Source organism: Perognathus longimembris, chromosome 27, assembly GCF_023159225.1.
Source record: "Perognathus longimembris pacificus isolate PPM17 chromosome 27, ASM2315922v1, whole genome shotgun sequence".
Lineage (NCBI taxonomy): Eukaryota > Metazoa > Chordata > Mammalia > Rodentia > Heteromyidae > Perognathus > Perognathus longimembris.
The window spans coordinates 6050197-6071698 of NC_063187.1; the positions used below are offsets into that span (position 1 = coordinate 6050197).

General features: G+C 40.2%; 2 protein-coding genes across 2 annotated transcripts in view; both read left to right on the forward strand.

The window, feature by feature from the left end:
* Positions 1-263, forward strand: part of LOC125342791 (vomeronasal type-2 receptor 116-like) — a 48626-nt gene extending 48363 nt beyond the window's left edge. Inside the window, exon 10 of the mRNA XM_048335099.1 lies at positions 102-263. Coding sequence (XP_048191056.1) covers positions 102-263 — 162 coding nt within the window. The remainder of the gene's footprint in view (positions 1-101) is intronic.
* An 8749-nt stretch (positions 264-9012) lies between these two features.
* Positions 9013-15497, forward strand: LOC125342792 (vomeronasal type-2 receptor 116-like). Its single transcript, XM_048335100.1, has 5 exons — positions 9013-9297; positions 10424-11215; positions 11940-12158; positions 13336-13459; positions 14575-15497. The coding sequence occupies exons 1-5, from the start codon at positions 9202-9204 to the stop codon at positions 15495-15497; spliced, it is 2154 nt and encodes a 717-aa protein (XP_048191057.1). The 5' UTR covers positions 9013-9201.
* Positions 15498-21502: the final 6005 nt, after the last annotated feature.

Consider the following 21502-nt stretch of genomic DNA (forward strand, 5'->3'; position numbering starts at 1 on the left):
CTGACACCTTCAATGAAGCCAAGTTCCTGACCTTCAGCATGCTGGTGTTCTGCAGCGTGTGGCTCACCTTCCTACCTGTCTACCACAGTGCCAAGGGCAAGGTCATGGTGGCTGTGGAGGTCTTCTCCATCTTGGCCTCCAGTGCAGGGCTTCTGGGCTGCATCTTTTTCCCCAAGTGCTACATCATCTTGATAAGGCCAGATAGAAATTGTCTGCATAGCTTCAGGGACAAAACACATACTGGGAGAAATAAGTCTTCTTAAGATGAAACTTCCATGCTTGATTAGCTATATTCCTTTATTCCATCAGGTATTAGTTAAGATTGCTAGAATCACTTCAATGAATGAGTGAATCTTCCTCATTTCTCTATTATGGTTACCATAACAAATTTAACCCAGAGACATGTAAGTTTAAATTTTATTCTTTATATATTTGGTTCTTTCTGTTTACTTTGCACTTAGCCCATAATCTCTACCAGTACATTTTCGATGTCATCTGCTTTCCTATTTTTGCTTTTCAATCATTTGCCTACAATTTCTTTTCTGGTGCCAGTCTTGGGGCTTGAACTTAAAGCCTTCTTACTATACCTAGATTTTTTTGCTCAATGCTGGTATTTTACCACTCAAGCCACAGCTTTCCATTTGTTTCTTCCATGGTTAAACTGTGATAAAATACTCATGGACTCTCCTTCCCAGGTTGCCTTCAAACCATGATTACCAGATCTCTCCTAGCAATATGGATATTTTCCTAAATTTTTAAGTACATTACCATCCTACCTGCACACCACAAGCATGCTTAATTCTCAGTTCAGTTCTTTAATAGTTTCCTTATAACGAAGTTCCATGTTTTCATATGCTTGTTTGGTGTACTTTGTTTAGTAATTGTATATTTCTATTCTTACATTAGCTTTGCAATATTACTTAGTATGTTTTGTTTCCATGTCCTACCTCTTTCTTTCTTTTCCTTTCATCCTCTCTGCTCTTTCCATATGGTTTTAGAGTTTCAACAATGTGTCGTATATTCTACAAAAACATTTCAACTTTAGAGGAAATGATTTAAACTTTGCACCAATAAGTATAATGCTGGTTGTATGTTTGTCATATACAACCTTTATTCTATTGAGGAATGTTCCATAGATTTCTACCTTCTCCACAGCTTCTTTCATAGAGTGTTGCATCTGTTGCTTCTGTTCAGAGCCAAAGAATTCTATGCAGGAAGGACAGTATTGGAGGAATATCAATATCCAACTTCATCTCTATTACAAAGTCATGTTACAAAGTCAATAGTATACTGCATAAGAAGAAGCATGAAGGCCAGTGGAACAGTTGAATAGAAGACCCAAAATGAACTCACAAACCTATAGCCTACTAATAAGCAGGCAGCCAAAGCATAGGATAGAAGAAACATAGCCTCTTCACTAAATGGTAGTAGTATAATTGTCTATTCACAGGCAAGAAACTGATATATATCACCCTGTACCAGAATCAATTTCAAATCAATTAACAAATTCATTGTGAGGCTAAGTGCACAAAAATAATACAGAAATGTGTAGAGGAAACACTAGGGCTCCTAGGTACAGACAAAATTTCTTAAGATCCAGAACAAAAGTATAGACTGTAGTCTTGATCAATGACATTGCATCAATGATAATGCAGACACCTGAAGAGTATCTGCATAGTAACGCACATACTTAGCAAGACAAATGGAAAGCCCATAGAATAAGGGGATTTTTTTTTCCTAGATGTACATAGGACAAGAGTCTTAAATTGGAAATATTAAGACACTCAAAGATTAAACCCCCAAAATGAATTCTCAAAGAAACTAAAATCCAATTAACAAATGGGCTAAAGACTTAAAAAGAGACTTCTCAGAAGAAGAATGTTCCATAGACTCATGAAGACAGGTTCAACAGCTCTGGCCTCAAAAGGTATGCAAATCAAAACAGCTTTGAGATTCCAACTCACCAAAGTCAAAATAGCCATTATCAAGAAAATGATCAATAATAGATGCTGGAGGTGATGTAGCCAAAAGGGAACACTACTTCGTTGTTGCTGGGAATGTAAATTGGTTCATCCTCTCTGGAAAACGGTATGGAGATTCCTCAGAAGGAGGAACATAGAGCTCCTCTATGACCCAGCAGCCCCACTTTTGGGCATCTACCCAAAAGACCACAAACAAAAACACACAGAAGCCACCAGCACAACCCCATTTGGAGTTACATTCAATGTCGCTGTTTCTGATGTCTTGTCCAAAATTCTAACTGTGCTTCTGGCCTTCAAGGTCACTTCTCCAGAGAGAAGGATGAGGTGGCTGCTGGTGTCAGGAGCTCCTAACTTCATCATTCCCATCTGCCTCCTGATCCAGGTGACTCTCTGTGGAATCTGGCTGGGAACCTGTCCTTCCTTCATTGACACAGACACAAATTCTAAACTTGGCCACACCACCATCCTGTGAAACAAGGGTTCCCTCACTTCCTTCTACTGTTTCTTGGGATATACATGGGCTCCCTGGCCCTGGCAAGCTATGCTGTGGCTTTCCTGGCTAGGAACCTGCCTGACACCTTCAATGAAACCAAGTTGAGGATCTTCAGCATGCTGGTGTTCTGCAGTGTGTGGCTCACCTTCCTGCCTGTCTACCACAGTGCCAAGGGCAAGGTCATGTGGCTGTGGAGGTCTTCCCTATCTGGGCCTCAAGTGTAGGGCACCTGGGCTGCATCTTTCTCCCCAAGTGCTACATCATCTTGATAAGACCAGAGAAGAATTGTCTGCATGGCTTCAAGAATAAAAGAGATAGAAGTAGAAGTAAGCATTGCTAAGATTAAACTCGTATGTTTGATTTGCATATGGATTTTCTGAACTAAATCTACAGTCTTTTCCCAGTCCTATAGTTGTTTATATTATGAAAATTTTGCTTCAATTAATATGGATATATTGCAATTTTCTCACATATTTTTGTTCCTTCCATTTAATAAACATTTAGAATTTATTTTTCTTCTTAGAGTCTTTTGAACTAAGTGCTTTGTGAAGGGCTAGGTGTACACACAAGGACACAGAACACTGGTAAGTTCTCTCCTCTTGGGCTAAGTCCATCCCAGCAGGGTGTTCAGGTACCCTGACAGGAAGCAACATGATATTATCAAGAGAGCCTCTAGAAATCACAGAGGGGGACAAGGAGACCCTTCACCTCACAGGATGAATGTTGCCAGTTCATCTCCAAGTGCATTTACTTAGCAAAGGCAGAGAACTTTGCACATGAATTGTGATGCTTCCATGAGTTCCTCTTTCTAAAACAAGACAGACATTCCACTTAGTAACAACAACCACAAACTGAGAACAACATTTTCATTTGGATTGGTCCTCAGGCTTGCACTCAGGCCCTGGGCACTCTTCCTGACCTTGTTTGATCAAGCAAACACTCTACCACTTTGAGCCACACCAACACTTCCAGGTTTATGGTGGTTCTTTAGAGACAAGAATGTCATAGACTTTCTTGCCTCAGATGACTTTGAACCATGATCCTCACATAGCAGCCTCCTGAGTAGCTAGGATTTCAGGTATGAGCCAAGAGGTACCTGGCTGACATTGTGGTTTTCCCCTCAGGCAAGTGTGTCCTCAGAATTCCTTAAGGACAACAGTGGACTGTGAACCACTTGGCAGGATCATACGGGCAGCTGGCATTGCCTGTTTTTTAAAGATGCATGCTGAAGTCACCCTTCATAGGATTGGATCTAGGCATCATCACTGAGCCTCTTGACAAGTTAGTTCAATGGGAAATTACTTCATACTGACGAATATTTGTCCCATAGGGAGTTTAGTGTCTGTTAGATACCAGATACCCTGGTGGGCCTCAATCCACGACTATAGTCACCAGCACTCAGTCAATTGGACTAGGAGTCTTTTATTTAGCTATGCATAGCATCTGATTGCCACCACTAGGATGGTGAAAAACATCACTGGGTCTCAGTCAGGTTGGGATTTTAGAGGCAAAAATCAACTGTACCACTCACAGGTGGTCTGGCAAGTTAGGCCAAGCAAGCAAGCAGACCTACAGAAGGAGAATTGCTGTTAGTGATCACAATTCCAGTAAATTCCAGTAAAAAAAGCAATCAAAGCAGTACAATTCTTGGTTCTGGGTTTGACTTCTGTCTACCTATTCAACTTAATTAAAATTACATATTTCTCTTTCTGGAACTTCCCCCTAAATGAAAACATGCAAACTGAGTGGTCTTCCTCATTCCTTTCTTTGGAAAAGGTCAAGTAGCTCTAGGTCAAGCTGCTTTGGGCTCCTGTTATTAGGCTTAGGTTTGGCCTTCTCTGGGCCCCCTACACTGCCTAATCTTGCTGCTTTTAGGGACTCAAAAGAGGGTTCCCCTACACATTTCACTTGGCTTCCATATTTCCAACTCCTCTTTTGGGGGCCTACCAAACCAGATATCAGGATAGTCACCCACAGTGATCATGAGAATAGCAACTGATTAAAGAAATACAACGTCTTTTCCTAGAGTATCTTAAGGTCCAATGTTCACAATTCATTCCACTCTTTCCACCTGTTATACATCATGTTCATCTTGAAAATGACTTCATTTATATCTGTAAAGTGCGCACAAAATTGTTGTTTGAATGAGAAAGCTCACAATATAAATGTGCAACCATATTTGAGCATTTATCTTGGAATAGTGACATGTAATTGCTGGTTTCAGCAGCATCCTTGCTTCCTTAGGCAATAGTAAATGGATGCATATGTGATGGTCTCTGTATATGGAATTCTTTTGGAAAACAATTGGAATCACCTAGCAATGTGCAGTGGATGATATGGAAATGGGGTGGTAAAGTGACCATCTGGGTATGATGCCCTAATAACTTTGGTTATTTGAATGTAACCGAGCAAAGGATTTTTTTTTCTTTTTACTGGCTAACTGTACGTCTGACACCATATCCTCTGGTGCAATCCACTTGCATCATCCCAAATGGCTTTCATACACATAGTTTTCGTGACACAGATGTTGGATCAAAGTTAAGGATAACTCCATCCCTGGGGCCTCACTATCTGTGATCCTGAAGCAAATGATGTCAGTTGGGATGAAGAAGGGGAATCTGCAAACATGTTGTCCAACTCAAGTTTTTCTGCTGCATGCAAGGCCGCAGCTGCAGAGCCCCAGGAAAGGGTTTTACATATTCTTCCTAGGGATTTACAAGAGGCTTCCGTGAAAGCTGGGCTACAAGTGTACTTCTCTGTCAATAAAAAGACATACACACATACTTACAAAAATATATACGAATATATATATATATATATATATATATATATATATATATATATCTCAGATACAGTTGACCTCACTTCCAGCCACATTTTCATGTTGGCAGAGGCTTCAGGGATGTGACTTTTGGTTTTTGCACTCCTTCTTCTACACCTTATTCTCCCTGTTGTGTCATTGGCTGCCACTAGCTGCTTTTCTACCATGAAGCAGCGTGTGCACATGGACGGTGATATGATGATTGCTGCGTATTTCCCTCTCTACATCTTGAGAGTAGCTAGCCGTGACAACGATGCTCCTGAACATGAAAAGGAAAGGCTGTAAGTATCTCATCATTTTATTTCCATTTACTGATCTCTTCGGTAGATGGGCTATGTCTGAGGGAAGTCTAGTTGCTCACAAAAATGCTCTACCTGATCTCCCATCCCCATGCAAGACAAACACCACAGGTTCATTATTTTATTTTGCATCTTCCTTTGAGAGATTTTCTGCTTGCTAGTAGGAGAGGACGCTGGTTTCCTTCCATGTAGCTCTTCCTTTCCCTAACGGTAAGATCTCCATGATTTTACTTCAGTCTTATCCCCCTTTCGTTTTTGTGGAACCTACCCTTTACTTTAGTGATCATTGCTACTGTGTTTTCCTATTCTATTTTTCCTTTTCTTCATCTAAATATTATTATAAAAGTGACCTCTAGAGAGGTGACTCCTCCCTAAGTCAGGCAATGAGTCCATTTCTCTTTGAACAATGTTACCCCCTCCTTCATATTCTCCTGCTTCATGACCTCGGAACAGCCCTCCCTCTGTGTTGTGAAGTTCACTTCCAATACACTGTCAAGTGAGGATCACGATTAAATTGGTTCACCCCTTGTCCCATTACTTCTCCTTGATTCTCTGATTCCTTTTACTAACCTTAGGTTTGTTATTTTTAGTTCCTTGAGAGGCAATGCAGGTACTATATCATCCAGTATCTACCCCCTTAACTTAAGCAAAGCTTGTTATATTTTCTGTCCATATAGATCATTTTTCATTTATTCGTTCATTATTTCTTTGTCCATTTTTAAAAATTCAGTGTAAAGATGATGTTTCAGAGGGTTTACAATTACATATCTCAGCGAATGAGTACACTCTTGAACAATGTCACTCCCTACCTCATTCTCTCAGTTTTTCCCATCCTGACTTCTCTCTGCCCCAAGCGATACAGTTTATTTCTGCAAATAAATAAATACCACTGGTAAATTGATTCATCATTGTCTCTTTCTTTCTGTACTTTCCATTCCCATCCCCCCATCAGATAAGCTTACAGTAAAGAATGCATAGAGAAATCAAAAACAGTGAGAAGAGTGAATAAATCACAGAAAAATGAATGGAATAAAAGAAAGAAAAAAGAGCAACGGAAAAGGAGGGGAAAGGGAGAACAACAAACCGTACAGAAAAAAAAAAACCTCGTTGCTCATTTCTTGAAAAGCAGTGCAAGTTCTTTAGTTTAGCATCTGTCCTCTTGATTTAAAGAAAGAATACAGTTCCCTTTTATTCCTCCATTTTCAATATCGATCTGGTTTCCAGTTTCATTTGTTCCAGGGGTCTGTTTATTTCCTGGAATTTCTCTAGAAAATACAATTCACTTTATGTTTTGTTAATCATTTAATTAAACTGAAAACATTTAGTTAGCGTTACACTATATAATTATGATTGATGAATAATTCATTTGAATTTCATGTTATGTGCATATTTTCCTTGTTAATGTCTAGATTTAACACAGTGTGTGTCTGCAAGGGCTCAATACACTTTCAACATTTGAAAAATCTGGTTGCTTTGTGTCCCATCCCAGGATTTCTCCTGGAGAACATTAGTATGTTGATGAGAGAAGTTTTATTCAGAAGTTGGATTAAATTTTCTGTTGGTGGGTGTCAGGCTTCCCTAAACTAGTGTGAAATTTAATTCTGGTGCCTCCCTGTTGATTTTGTCACCATCATCACTCCATAAAATCTTCAGTTAGTACTGTATTAAGGACTACCTTAAAGTCTGCTTAACATTGTTCCGTGGTTGGATACTGTGTAAATACATATTTCAAATTGCTATTTACTCTTGTATATTTGTTCCCTTCATCATGCTATTACGGACATGTCTTTTTTTGTTCCTATGATGAAAGCCTATTAGATGTGATGAGTTATATATAGATACATTTGGGTTCCTTGAGGCTTCATTTGCATTGACTGTCCTTGCTTATATTCACTGAGGGCCACTGATACTAAAGTGAGTTTCTGGACATCAACCTGTCCTGTTGCCTTGAGATTGTATTCATTCAGGCACTCTAGCACGTACTGAAGAAATTCCTGCATTTCTTAGGCCGAGCATTATTACTTTTAGGCATTCTCAACCATTAAAAAAGCCCCCACCCATCAATATTTGCTTTATTAAATACTGTTGTCAACCATTTCCATATGTGTTCAGTCTTGCTTTCAGGTTACTCCTCTGTATGTGTATGTTCAACTAGATTTTCTTCAATATCACTATTTTTTTCTGTTTAGAAGTTATTGAAAACATGGGAGGCTTCCACTGTAACATTTTAGGTATCCATGCAGTATATTTTAAACAAACTCATCATCTTCTTTGTATTTCTATCTTGCCTCCATTGTTTCTCTTTTCAAAGAATGTGTGATGATTTCAGACTAAATTCTTGAGAATGTACACACACACACACACACACACACACACACACACAGCATGGCACATACACACTATATGGACTGAAAGAAAAGTATTTCAAGTCTCCTTTCTCCTTTGTGTTCTTTTCTTTCCAGGATCTCAGTGTAAAAATATTGGGAACATGATAGTGGCCACTGCATTTTACCTTGGTATTTTACCTCTGTATACCATGGTATTTATCATGGCATACTAGGGATTTCCATGTAAAGATTGTTCATAATTCATTAGCCATCCCCTGTTTCGAAGGTTCCTCTGTCCATAATGAGTTACTAAGAGTTGGCTGCATCCTTTTTAGGTTCTTACATAAATAAGAATACAATACCGTCACCTGATATTTGAGATCTTGTTTTGGTTGATAACCCAGGAAGAGCTGTCCAATATGTTGGGTCTGTGTGCAGAGCTAGCTATACAACATTCTTTCAATGAGACCTTGCTTCTGAAACATTACCTTAAATTGGGTATTTATTAGCCTTGCCTGACATATAACCATATATCTTAAAGTGGGTGACTCAAAAGATTTTTCATGGGGCTGGCGATACAGCCTAGTGGCAAGAGTGCCTGCCTTGGATAAACGAGGCCCTAGGTTCAATTCCCCAGCACCACATATACAGAAAAAACGGCCAGAAGCGGTGCTGTGGCTCACGTGGCAGAGTGCTAGCCTTGAGCGGGAAGAAGCCAGGGACAGTGCTCAGGCCCTGAGTCCAAGGCACAGGACTGGCCAAAAAAAAAAAAAAAAAAAAAAAAGATTTTTCATATTGCTAAGCTAGCCTTCCATATGTTTCATGGACAACAGGTTATTGTTGTGGTGCATTTGATAATGGAGATTAAGCAATCTCTATCTCAGCTGAAGTAAGTTTCTGAATCTCACTCAGGATAAAATCCTTTCATGTCCTTTCCTAATCACATCTATAAGCAGAAGACAGTACCTTCATGTTCTACTCCAATGTGGCATAATGTTTTGGCATGTTAGCAGAAAAGAAACCATTCAATTCGCTAAAGTTGTAAGTTTGGAAACACTCTTTTCTATTTCTATGCTTGTTACACAGGTTTATCTTCAAGAACTACCAGTTTATTTTGGCCTTGACTTTTGCTATTGAAGAGATCAACAAAAACCCTCATCTTTTACATAACTTGACTCTGGGATTTGAGTTCTGTAATTTTGAATTTGATGTTTGGAATGAATTAAAAAGTGCCATTCTTTGCCTCTTTGGGAAGAACAACACTCTCAATTACACATGTATGGGAGACAGAAAGTATACAGCAGTACTTACAGGACCATCAGGAATAACATCTGCCCAGCTTGGGACATTGCTGAACCTCTACAGGTTTCCACAGGTGAGAGTGGAAGGAGTGGAGTAATATTTACAAATGTCTAATTTGGTGACATTTTAGGTGTTAGAGGAGGATTGGAAGACACTGGATTGATGATGCTATGAAATTGTGAGATATAAAAAACTAAGAATAAGTGGTAATTGGTTATGTACAGTCCCATTATTTGGAAAGGTGATGCAAAAGTTAGAGCAGAACACAGACTTATTTAAAGTTTTGCACCTTATTAGTAATTTTCTTTTAAAAAATCTGTAAATGAAAAGTGACTTAAAGTATAAAGATATTTTGAGCTCTGTGCTAGTGGTTCACATCTATAATCCTAGGGACTGAGGAAACTTATTTCTAATCAGCAAAATGTGGGAAGTAATGTTCAGATCGAGTGGTAGAGGGGAAGGCTTCATGGAAAAAGCCAAAAACAGTACATGAGGCCCTGAGTTCATGCCTCTGTTGTAGCACAGAACACACACACACACACACAAACACACACACACACACACACACACACCATTATACCCACATGCAAGATATTATGTTAATGTAAGTCTAGATCAGAAATAGAAAAGGGGCATGTGTTCCCTCATATGTAAAATGTAAGTCTAAATTTGATAATTCATTATGAAACAGAACACACACATGTCCATATGTATATAATTAAAGTGCATAGTATGGTGTGTATATATACATACATAATATCTTTATAAATGGAAGTAATTCCATGATATAACTTCTTTATTTAACTGACCATATAAAGAATTAATACAATAAAGTAATTAAGTACATTTTGTCTGCAAGAAATAGGTATTAAGGAAATGAGGAAAACGCCAGAGGAATAGGGAATAGATAGGTGAGCAAATAGACCATAATATTCAATGCAAATATGTGAAAATGCTACCAGAAAAGAGAAGGAAAGGGGAATGTTGATATCAATGTGAGGAGCTCATGGAAATAATGAATAAGATCAAGAGGCATTGTACAAAAATGATAGCTGGTACAGTGATTAAAAGCACATTTTTCAAAAAAGAAAACTTACTTTCCACCTACTTCAACTGGTTACTGTATATACTATATGACTGTGGTAATGATGCATTTAAATTTTCTCTTTCCTGGAACATTGAATTTTCATTCCGTTTAGCTTACCTTTGGGTCTTTTGATCAAGCCCTGAGCGACCATAACAAGTTCCCTGCTCTCTATCAGATGGCTCAAAAGGACACATCGATGGCCACTGCCATGGTCTCCTTACTGCTTCACTTCAGATGGAACTGGGTGGGACTGCTAATCATAGAGGATGAGAATGGCTTGTGGTTTCTTTCTGAATTGAAAGAAGAGATGGCCAAGAATAGAGTCTGTGTAGACTTTGAGCTAGCACTCACGAACAATATTATTTTACATAAAACAAAACTCAAGGCAGTTAAAGACCAGGTTAACAGATCATCGGCTAATGTCTTCATTATATATGGTGATAATGAATTTCTACTTGTTTTGCAATTGATAATAAAAGGCAAAATTTGTATCATGAATTCACAATGGGATTTGACAATGAGTAGGGGTTATTTCCTGCTGGGATCATCGCAGGTACCTCTCATGTTTTCACACCATCACCCAGATGTTTCTGGATTCACAGATTTTGTCAAGGCAGTGAACCCTTCCAAATACCCTGAAGACGCTTTCCTTGCTCAGGTGTGGTATGTCTCTTTTAATTGCTCTGTTTCTGAGTCTGACTGTGTAACATGGGAGAACTGTGCTCACAATGCTTCTTTGGATTTGTTGCCTCGGCATATTTTAGACATAACTTTGTCTGTGGACAGTTACAATATATACAATGCTGTCTACGCTGTAGCCCATGCTCTCCATGAGATGCTTCTTCATCAAGCAGAAGTACAAACCATGGGAAACAGAAAAGGGACAGTGCCTTCTCCTGCACAGGTAAGGCCTTGTATGTTGGATAACACACCCCATGAAGAAAGTCACTTCCTACATAGGTTTCTTACCATATGAAATTTCAGTAATGAATGTATTCTTCCAAAACCCAAGAAATAATATCAGGTTCAATATATGGGAGGTCCTCTAGACATGTATTTTCATGCTCTTAAGGAAAAGCAGGAGATAATGAGGGTCAAGTTCAGTGTTTTAGAAACTCATCAAATTACAAATGGCCTCAACATGTTCAAAGCACATATTTATAATACTGTAAATTCACCTTTTCAGAAAACTGCAATTTTACATTTTCCCTATAAATTTTGTTTGTACTAGCATAGGAAGACCTACTAAATAGAATTGTCCATATATTTCATAAGGGATCTACTTTTTCTACTTTAGGTATGTAAATTTTACCAAACCCTGTCTGGCAACATTCATAGCCTTAGTGATTATGGCAAACTGTATCTGGGAAACTGAGAATCATCTCATTCATGACTATTTAGATGGACTGGTTTTCTCTAGAAAAGTCATAAAACCTTTGTTGAGTAACCAGGATTCAGAAGGGTACATTTTATTCCTCCATAGATTTTCTTCAGTGATACTGAATTAGGTGGCTCTGCTATTGCTGCATTCTGAATCAGAATGTAAAGGCAATCCGGAAATATTTTTATTCAAGTTTTCTGTCTTCACTTGCGATAGACTTCACTATAAGATGGTGGCTCTCTTTCAGCTGCACCCTTTTCTGAAGAACATCCAATTTCAGAATCCTGCTGGAGATCAGGTGACTTGGGATGAGAAAATGAAATTGGAGGCAGAGTATGACATTGTGAACATTTGGAATTTCCCACATAGTATTCATCTTGAGGTGAAAGTAGGAAAGTTTTCTCCATATACTCATCAACTCTCTTTATCTGAAGAAATGATACACTGGACCATAGCATGTACAGAGGTGGGTGGGATTGAATTATGATCATTCTAAGGATGTAAAACTAAGCAAAATTCACCCTCAAAATGTATATATGTTTGGACATAAGCAACCTACTCCAATAAATACTAGCTACTTTGGTGGTTGAGATAAAAATATTATGGGTTGGAGGCAATCCAGGCAGGAACTTCTGTGAGACTCTTCATTTATCTACCATAAAATCAGGGCTCAGGGTTTAGGACTCCTTCCTGCAATCCTATTTGCTCAGAAGGAAGACATCCTCAGTCCTAAGATTACAGATCTCTTTGAAGCTCCTGATGGCAGATAAGTCTTTGGGACCACTATATCAATTGGCAAACAAAAACCTCAGGTGGAACTGTGGATCAAGTGGTAGAGTACTAACCTTGAGCAAAACAAGATCTCAAGGCAATGCACATATCCTGAGACCAAATCCCAAGACCACCACCAAAACAAAAAAAGGAAATTAACAGTGTCTAAATGTTATTTCAGAATATAGTCATAAAATATAAGTTGCCTATTTCTTAACAAATGGTGAACACTGTGACAAAGTACCCAAAGAATCACTTTATGGGGTTTCAAGGTTTATTTTGCTTCCTCCTATGGCGGTTTCATTCAAGGGTTAGTTGTCCTGTTAGTGATCTTTGGTGAAAGGAATCCGTGATTATCTGTTAGTAGATTCTCACGGCCACTGAAAACTCAGAAGATATGATGTGTATGGGGATTATATAAACTATAAAGGGAGGTCTATGCTCTACCTTTCAGCATACTGTTCAAGTTTCAAACAGGATACTCCCTTCTTGCTGTTCACAATTTCATTGGTAAGTAGGAGACAACATGCAATGACATGCTGGCCACTAGATCGTACGTTCTTGCTGTGAATCTCTATTTAAAAAAAAAAAAGCAGTAGCTTAATAAATTAAGTACTTCCTGGTTAAAAAAATAAATAAATAAATAAAGTTCCTACACTTCGCAGTAATTCAGTGGTCTGGACATTGAGTCTAGAGCCTATAGGCCTTTTATAACGATGTGATTGGCAATCTATCTCAGCATCCAACTCACTGCCTGAATGTGTATGTACAGAAATAATATGCTTAATTTGCCTACTATTTTGAAACAATAGGTTTTTGGAGTATTTTACACAAGTCTAAACAGTTACTCACACACATCTGATTTTCCTCAGCCTCCCCACTCTGTCTGCAGTATAAGTTGTAGTGCGGGATTCAGGAAAGCCCCTCAGGAGGGAAAGGCTGCCTGTTGCTTTGATTGTACCCCTTGCTCAGAGAATGAGATGTCTAATGGGACAGGTAAGTTCTGTTCGGAGAGAGAAACTCACTGCCCTAGTATCCCTAATCCATGCAACTCTATACAAAAGTTTTGTGTTAGGTGTGCAAAATCAAATTCTTCCTTCCCTCACTTAGTAATTTAATTAAGACAGTGGTTGATACTACTTGAAAAGAAATTCTTGAGCTTTGATTTACATTTAGGATTATTTTTTTCTAGTCTGTTGTATGTATGCTAACTCAACTACTCAGTAATGTAAGTTTTACTTCTATCATATTAAGTGCAAAGGCTTTGAAAGAACAAAGACTCTATCTTCTTCAAAATGAACTTCCAACTGGAAAGGAAATACAGATCTTGCAGATGTTTACTGCATAGGGCAAAGAGCAGTTCTTAGAAAAGAGCAAATGCTCTGGATTGTTCTGGGCATATTAAAAGAAGGCCCAGGTGTTTTGCATAGCATAATTTTATATCTTAAAGAAACATTTGATTATCTGATTTTTACAGGTGAGTAACAGAGACAACTATAACTGCTGAAGGGAAGGCCACAGTGCTCTTGTTTTTATTGTATAGAGACATAAAGGATTGTGCAAGCTAAACTGTCCATAGTATTGTTTGCCAGTCTGGTGCTAGAACTCAGGGCCTTAGAGTTGTACCTGGCCTCATTTTGATCAAGGCCAGCACTCTAAACTTGAGTCACAGGACCAAACTTGGCTTTTTCTGTGTATATGGTTCAGAGGAACCAAACTCAGGGCTTCATGTATGCTAGGTGCTCTACCACGAGGCCACATTCCCAGCCACATTGTCCACAATTTTGAATGAAGAGTTAGTTCTACACCCAAGTCTGAGAATTAGGGTACAATGAAGGGGTACAGAAAAGTATTTGGAGGCTATTAGAAATGGCAATAAGAAATAGCCTATTGTTAATGCAGGTAAAAGAGATGAAATCATACTAAACTATGAGAATGTGAGCAGTCCATGATGAAGACATAAAAATAATACTTAACATGACTGGTAATAATCAGTAATATTTAATTTATGCTACTAAATATTCACACGTTGGAATTCTCTTTATGTAGGAATTTCTAGTTAATTTTTCAGTATGGCAAACAGACTAATAGTTACTTGACTTCCTTATCAGACATGGAGCAGTGTGTGAAGTGTCCAGATCACCAGTATGCCAACACATGGAGAAACCAGTGTCTTCTAAGAACTGCAAGCTTCCTGGCTTATGGGGAGCCCTTGGGTATGGCCTTGGCCTGCATGGCTCTTGGTTTATCGACACTCACAACAGCTGTTCTTGGGGTCTTTGTGAAACATCACAACACCCCCATTGTCAAGGCAAATAACCAGGCTATCAGCTACATCCTGCTCATCTCCCTCATCTTCTGTTCCCTCTGTTCCTTGCTCTTTATTGGCCGTCCCAATACAGTCACATGTATTCTACAGCAATCCACCTTTGGAATTGCATTTACTGTCGCTGTTTCTGCAGTCTTGGCCAAAACTATAACTGTAGTTCTGGCCTTCAAGGTCACTTCTCCAGGGAGAAGAATGAGGTGGCTGCTGGTGTCAGGGGCTCCTAACTTCATCATTCCCATCTGTACCCTGATCCAGGTGACTCTCTGTGGAATCTGGTTTGGAACCTCTCCTCCCTTCATTGACATAGACACACACTCCGAACATGGCCACCTCATCATCCTGTGCAACAAGGGCTCCCTCACTGCCTTCTACTGTGTCTTGGGATACCTGGGCTCCCTGGCCCTGGCCAGCTACACTGTGGCTTTCCTGGCCAGGAATTTGCCGGACACCTTCAATGAAGCCAAGTTCCTGACCTTCAGCATGCTGGTGTTCTGCAGTGTGTGGCTCACCTTCCTGCCTGTCTACCACAGTGCCAAGGGAAAGATCCCGGTGGCTGTGGAGGTCTTCTCCATCTTGGCCTCCAGTGCAGGGCTTCTGGGCTGCATCTTTGTCCCCAAGTGCTACATCATCTTGATTAGGCCAGATAGGAATTGTCTGTATGGCTTCAAGGATAGAAGAGATAGATGTAGAAATAAGCATTGCTAAGATTAAACTCATATGTTTGATTAGTTATAGATTTTCTGAACTAAATCTATAGTCATTTTCCAGGCCTATACTTGTTTGTATTATGAAATTTTTGCTACAATTAATATGGATATATTGCAATTTTCTCACTTTTTTTGGGTTATTCTATTTAATATGCATTTACTCTTTATTCTCTCTTCTTAGTGTCTTTTGAATTAAGTCTTATGTGTATTGCTAGTTATACACAGAATGACACAGAACACTGGTAAGTTCCTCCTCTTGGGCTAAGTACATCCCAGCAGGGTGGTCAGGTACCCTGATGGGTAGCAGCATGATATTATCAAGTGAGCCTCAAGACATCACAGTGGGAGACTAGGAGACCCTACACCTCACAGGAAGAAGGCTGCTATTTCATCTCCCAAGTGCTTTTACTTAGGAAAGACAGTGAACTTTGCACATGAATTGTGATGCTTCCATGAGTTCCTCATTCTAAAACAAGGCAGACATTCCCCTTAGTAACAACAACCATAAACTGAGCACAACGTTTTCATTTGGCTTGGTCCTCAGGCTTGCACTCAGGCCCTGGGCACTCTCCCTGAGCTTGTTTGCTCAGACTAACACTCTACCACTTTGAGCCACAGCACCACTTCCAGTCTTCTGGTGGTTCATTGGATACAAGACTGTCATAGACTTTCCAGCCCTAGATGACTTCGAACCATGATGCTCATATAGCAGCCTCTTGAGTAGCTAGGATTTCATGCATGAGCCAAGAAGTACCTGGCAGACATTGTGAATTTCCCAGCAGTCAAGCATGTCCTCCAATTTCGGTAAGGACAACAGTGGACTATGAACCACTTGGCAGGATCTTAAGGGCAGCTGGCATTGTCAGGATTTTAAATATAGATGCCGAAGTCACCCTTTGTAGGATTGAATCTAGGCATCATTACTAAGCATCTTGACAAGTACTTCAATGGGCAAATTATTTCATACAGAAGAATATTTGTCCCATAGGGAATTTAGTGTCGGTTAGATATCAGATACCCAGGTGGGCGTCAATCCACGACAATAGTCACCAGCATTCAGTCAATTGGACTAGGAGTCTTTTATTTAGCTATGCATAGCATCTGATTGCCACGATTGGGATGGTAACAAACAGCACTGGGTGTCAGTAGGTTTGGGTTTTAGAGGCAAAAATCAACTGTACCACTCACAGGTGGTCTGGCAAGTTATGCCAAGCAAGCGCGCAGACCTACTAAAGGAGAATTTCTGTTAGTGATCACAATTCCAGTAAACTCCAGTAAACAAAGCAATCAAAGCAATACAATTCATGGTTCTGGGTTTGACTTGTATCTACCTATTCCACTTAACCTTACTTCTTTCTCTTTATGGAACTTCCTCCTAAATGAAAACATGAAAACTGAGTGGTCTTCCTCATTTCTTTCTTTGGCAAAGGTCAAGCAGCCCTATGTCAAGCTGCTTTGGGCTCCTATTATTAGGCTTAGGTTTGGCCTTCTCCAGGCCCCCTACACTGCCTAAACCTGCTGCTTTTAGGGATGCAAAAGAGGGTTCTCCTACACCTTTCACTTGGTTTATACAGTTCCAACTCCATTTCACTTAGCATCATCTTATGTGATCATAAGGGTGTAGCTATTGGGCTCTTATGATCCTCTGCTATGACTTGCCTAAACCTGTACTAATTATTCTCAATAAGGGAGACCATAGATTCCATGTTTCTTTGGGTCTGGCTCACTTCACTTAGTATAATTTTTTCCAAGTCCTTCCATTTTCTTACAAATGGGACAATGTCATTCTTTCTGATAGAGGCATAAAATTCCATTGTGTATATGGACCACCTTTTCCTGATCCATTCGTCTACGGAGGGGCATCTGGGTTTGTTCCAGATTCTCGCTATGACAAATTGCGCTGCAATGAACACTGTTGTGCTGGTGGCTTTACTGTGATTTTGTTTGTGGTTTTTTGGATAGATACCCAAAAGTGGGGTTGCTGGGTCATAGGGGAGTTCTACATTGAGCCTTCTGAGGAATCTCCATACTGCTTGCCAGAGTGGCTGGACCAGTTTACATTCCCACCCACAATGAAGTAGGGTTCCCTTTTGGCCACATCCCCTCCAACAACTGTTATTGTTAGTTTTCTTGATATATGACATTCTTACTGGGGTGAGATGAAATCTCAATGTTGTTTTGATTTGCATTTCTTTTTTGGCCAGTGATGTAGAGCACTTTTTCATATGTCTCTTGGCCATTCTCATTTCCTCATCAGAGAAGTCTCTTTGTAAGTCTTTAGCCCACTTGATGAGTGGGCTATTGGTTCTTTGCGGTTTTGTTTTGGAAGAAGGTAATTTTTTAGTTTGGCATATATTTTAGAGATGAGGCCTTTGTCCATTGAATGGCCGGTAAAGATCTTCTCCCAGTCTGTGGGCTTTCTGTTTATCTTGCGAGCTATGTCCTTTGCCGTGCAGAAGGTCTGCAGTTTGATGCAGTCCCATTTGTCCAAACTTTCTTTAATTTGTAGCCCTTCTGGGTCTTTGTTAAGGAAGTTCTGTCCTGCGCCAAGGAGCCCAATTGTTTCTCCTACTCCTTCCTTTAGTGTTTTCAGGGTGTCTGTTTTGATTTCTAGTTCTCAATCCATTTGGAATTAATTTTGGTGCAGGGTGATATAAAAGGATCTAGTTTTAGTTTGTTGCATGTGTTGAGCCAGTTTTTCCAGCACAAATTGTGAAAGAGGCTATCTTTCTTCCAAACTATTGTTTTAGCCCCTTTATCAAAGATTACGTAGACGTAGTTCTGTGGGTTCATTCCCGGGTCTTCAATTCTGTTCCATTGGTCTTCAGGCCTGTTCCGGTGCCAATACCAAGCTGTTTTTAGTACAATAGCTTTATAATACAACTTGAAGTTGGGTATTGTAATTCCTCCAGCACTGTACTTTCTGCTTAGGAATGTTTTTGCTATTATAGGTCTTTTATTATTCCTTATGAATTTCTGGATTGCTTCCTCTATTTCATCAAAAAATGGTGTTGGGGTATTAATGGGTATTGCATTGAATTTGTAGACAGCCTTTGGCAATATTGCCATTTTGATTATATTAATCCTCCCAATCCAGGAGCATGGGAGGTTTTTCCATTTCCTTAGTTCTGACTTAATTTCGTTTTTCAAGGTTTTAAAGTTCTCCTCAAAGAGGTCTTTCACTTCTTTGGTTAAGGTTATTCCTAGGTATTTTATGTTTTGGGGGGCTATTGCAAAGGGAGTTGCTTTCCTGATATCAGCCTCGGTCTTCGGGTCGTTAGCATACAGAAAGGCCATTGATTTTTGAAGGTTTATTTTATATCCTAGGAGATGTTCTTGCAAAGTACATGAAGCCTGGATTTGCTCCTCATGTGTAGTCTTAGGTAAAAGTGTAAGGTCCTCTCCCTGAGGGCTACATGCAGATGCCCCCACCCATTAAGTCTCCACCCAGTTACCTGGGTAACCAGCAGACCTGGAATCAGTTACCTCCCCCTTCCCTGAAGTTACATCCTGGCCACACCTCCCCATTCCTGCCCTACATAAGGCATCCCCCCCGAGGTGGTTTGCTCTCTTGCCTACCTCATGCACCTTGAACTTGGGAGCAGGTCAGTAGAATAAACTTTTCTCTCCTGCCTGAAGACCGCATGGCGTTCTCTTTTACCGGCTACCTACTTTAAAAACCTAACATATATGGTGCCGTGACTCGGATAGGGCTTAAGAGTCAAGACAGGCGGAATTCACATCTATTTTTCTCCTTTTTCTGGGAGTATCTCCAGTCCTGATGGCCCTTTTTCCTCGAACCAAACTGCTGTGAGATGCCATGTGGGACTTTTCATCAATACCATTGCTGGCCTCTGCATTCACGTCTATACCACTCCTCTACTCCGGTGAGTGAAACTGCTACGCAGATTTTCTGTTGCTTTTTCTGGACGTGGTACTGTGCCAGAGAACTTCTCAGGCCCAGGGCATGGTCACCTCCAAAGTGGGGACACTTGTTTCCATTCTTGCCAAACTTATTTCCCTCTGTGGTTCTAATGGGGTGCTGCAAGTCACGCCCGAAGCAGGAAACCCCTTTGGAATGCCTTCTGCAATCGCTGGATGTCTTCTCCCTTGAGGACTGCATTGAACGAAAACGGCTGACTCATTATTGCACTGAGGTCTGGCCACAGTACCGACTTGACAATCACTCCCAATGGCCTAGAGATAGGACTCTAGATTATATTGTTCTCAAAGATTTAGACAGTTTTTGTCGCCCCAATGGTAAATGGTTAGAAGTCACTTATATACTCGCTCACTCTCTCTCCCTTCTCTCCGGCCATGGATCATCTTGGCCACAGGCCAGCAGTTCAGTAATAAACTTTCTCTCCTGCCTGAATACTGCGTGGTGTTCTCCTTTACCGGCTACCTACTTTAAAAAACCTAACAAAAAGGTGCTGTTTTTATGCCAATCAATCAGAAATTATTAGGGAAAGTTTGGCATTTGGTAGAAATATAACAGAGAGCAATAAGGAGCGAACAGGTATCAGCCACTGTTCCCTGGTCACTGTGGGCAATTCTCCTGATAGCCAGACTGATAGGTTCTTTGGTTCTACTATTTTGGCCTAATCTATTGGCCCATGACTTATCTCAATACCATCCCCTAAACATGCAAGCAATTGAAATGTACAGAGGGGACCATGATGGACTCCCTTAGTCAACAGTAGAAGGGGGGAATGAAGAAACTTAGGAGCCGGTGCAACTGCATATTGTAGCATGGGCCTGACCAGGCCCTGAGGCTTCCTGGAACAACTGCAGAACATGTCAATGTGAATAGCCTGAAGAAAATGAATTTAAAATAATGAAAAATAATGAAGGTCCCCAGAGAGAACTTCATTTGACCAGAGGTCAGTTAAAGTTAGAATGCTTTAGCCATTGTGGCACAAAAGTAATGTATTGAGGTGTGGCCAGTGTATTTTGTGTTCCTGAAACATGGTTAATGTGTCCCCTCAAGCGAAGAATGACTGGGGTGACACCCTTATGACCCAGTCTAGATCAAGAGATAACAGAAAGGGGCTGGGAATATGGCCTAGTGGCAAGATTGCTTGCCTCCTATACATGAGGCCCTGGGTTTGATTCCTCAGCACCATATATACAGAAAATGGCCAGAAGTGGCGCTGTGGCTCAAGTGGCAGAGTGCTAGCCTTGAGCAAAAAAGAAACAAGGGACAGTGGTCAGGCCCTGAGTTCATGGCCGAGGACTAGCCAAAAAAAAAAAAAAAAAGAGATAACAGAAAGTACCTGCAGTTCCACATGCCCCCTCTAGGTAAGAATGACTCAGGCAGGTAACAAGGTTGCAACCCAACGCTGAGGTTTTGTTTAAACCAATCATTTAAAGACCCATAAGTTAGCCAGTCACCTTCACCATGCCCATCCCTGCCATTGATTAGGCCAATTATTCTTAAGAATTATCCATAAATTTACATCAGTGTGACATGATTTGCTGTGTGATGATGGGACTCATGGAATGTTCCCCAAAACCCTATAAAAACTCTGCTGAATGGAAGGTTGTGGCTCTCAATGCAGACCCACTGTGTTGGTCACGATTGTGATCCCAGGCTCAAGCTTGCAATAAAGACTTCATGTGATTACAGCCACTTTCCGCACTTTAGTGATCTTTGGGGACCCCAAAATCTGGGCTTAACAGAATCACCAATGTGTGGTGGGTGTTATGGAAATGGCGTGGTTGAAGTGACCATCTGGGTAGGATACCCTAAGAACTTTGACTATTTCATGTACCCTAGCAAATAATTTTTCTGACTGACCGGTTCACTGTATGTCTGGGATGATATGCTCTGGTGCAATCCAGTTGCATCATACCAAATGGCTTTCACACACATAGTTTTCATGGCACAGATGTTGGATCTAAGTAAAGGATAACTCCATCCCTGAGGCCTCACTATCTGTCATCTTGGAGGAAATCATGTCACTTGGGATGAAGAAGGGGAATCTGCAAACATGTTGTCCA

Coding starts and splice junctions, on each gene's coding strand:
- LOC125342792 (XM_048335100.1), top strand. CDS start 9,202: ATGGGAGACAGAAAGTATACAGCAGTACTTACAGGACCATCAGGAATA. Junction 9,298..10,423: donor ACCTCTACAGGTTTCCACAG/GTGAGAGTGGAA, acceptor CATTCCGTTTAG/CTTACCTTTGGGTCTTTTGA. Junction 12,159..13,335: donor GGACCATAGCATGTACAGAG/GTGGGTGGGATT, acceptor GATTTTCCTCAG/CCTCCCCACTCTGTCTGCAG.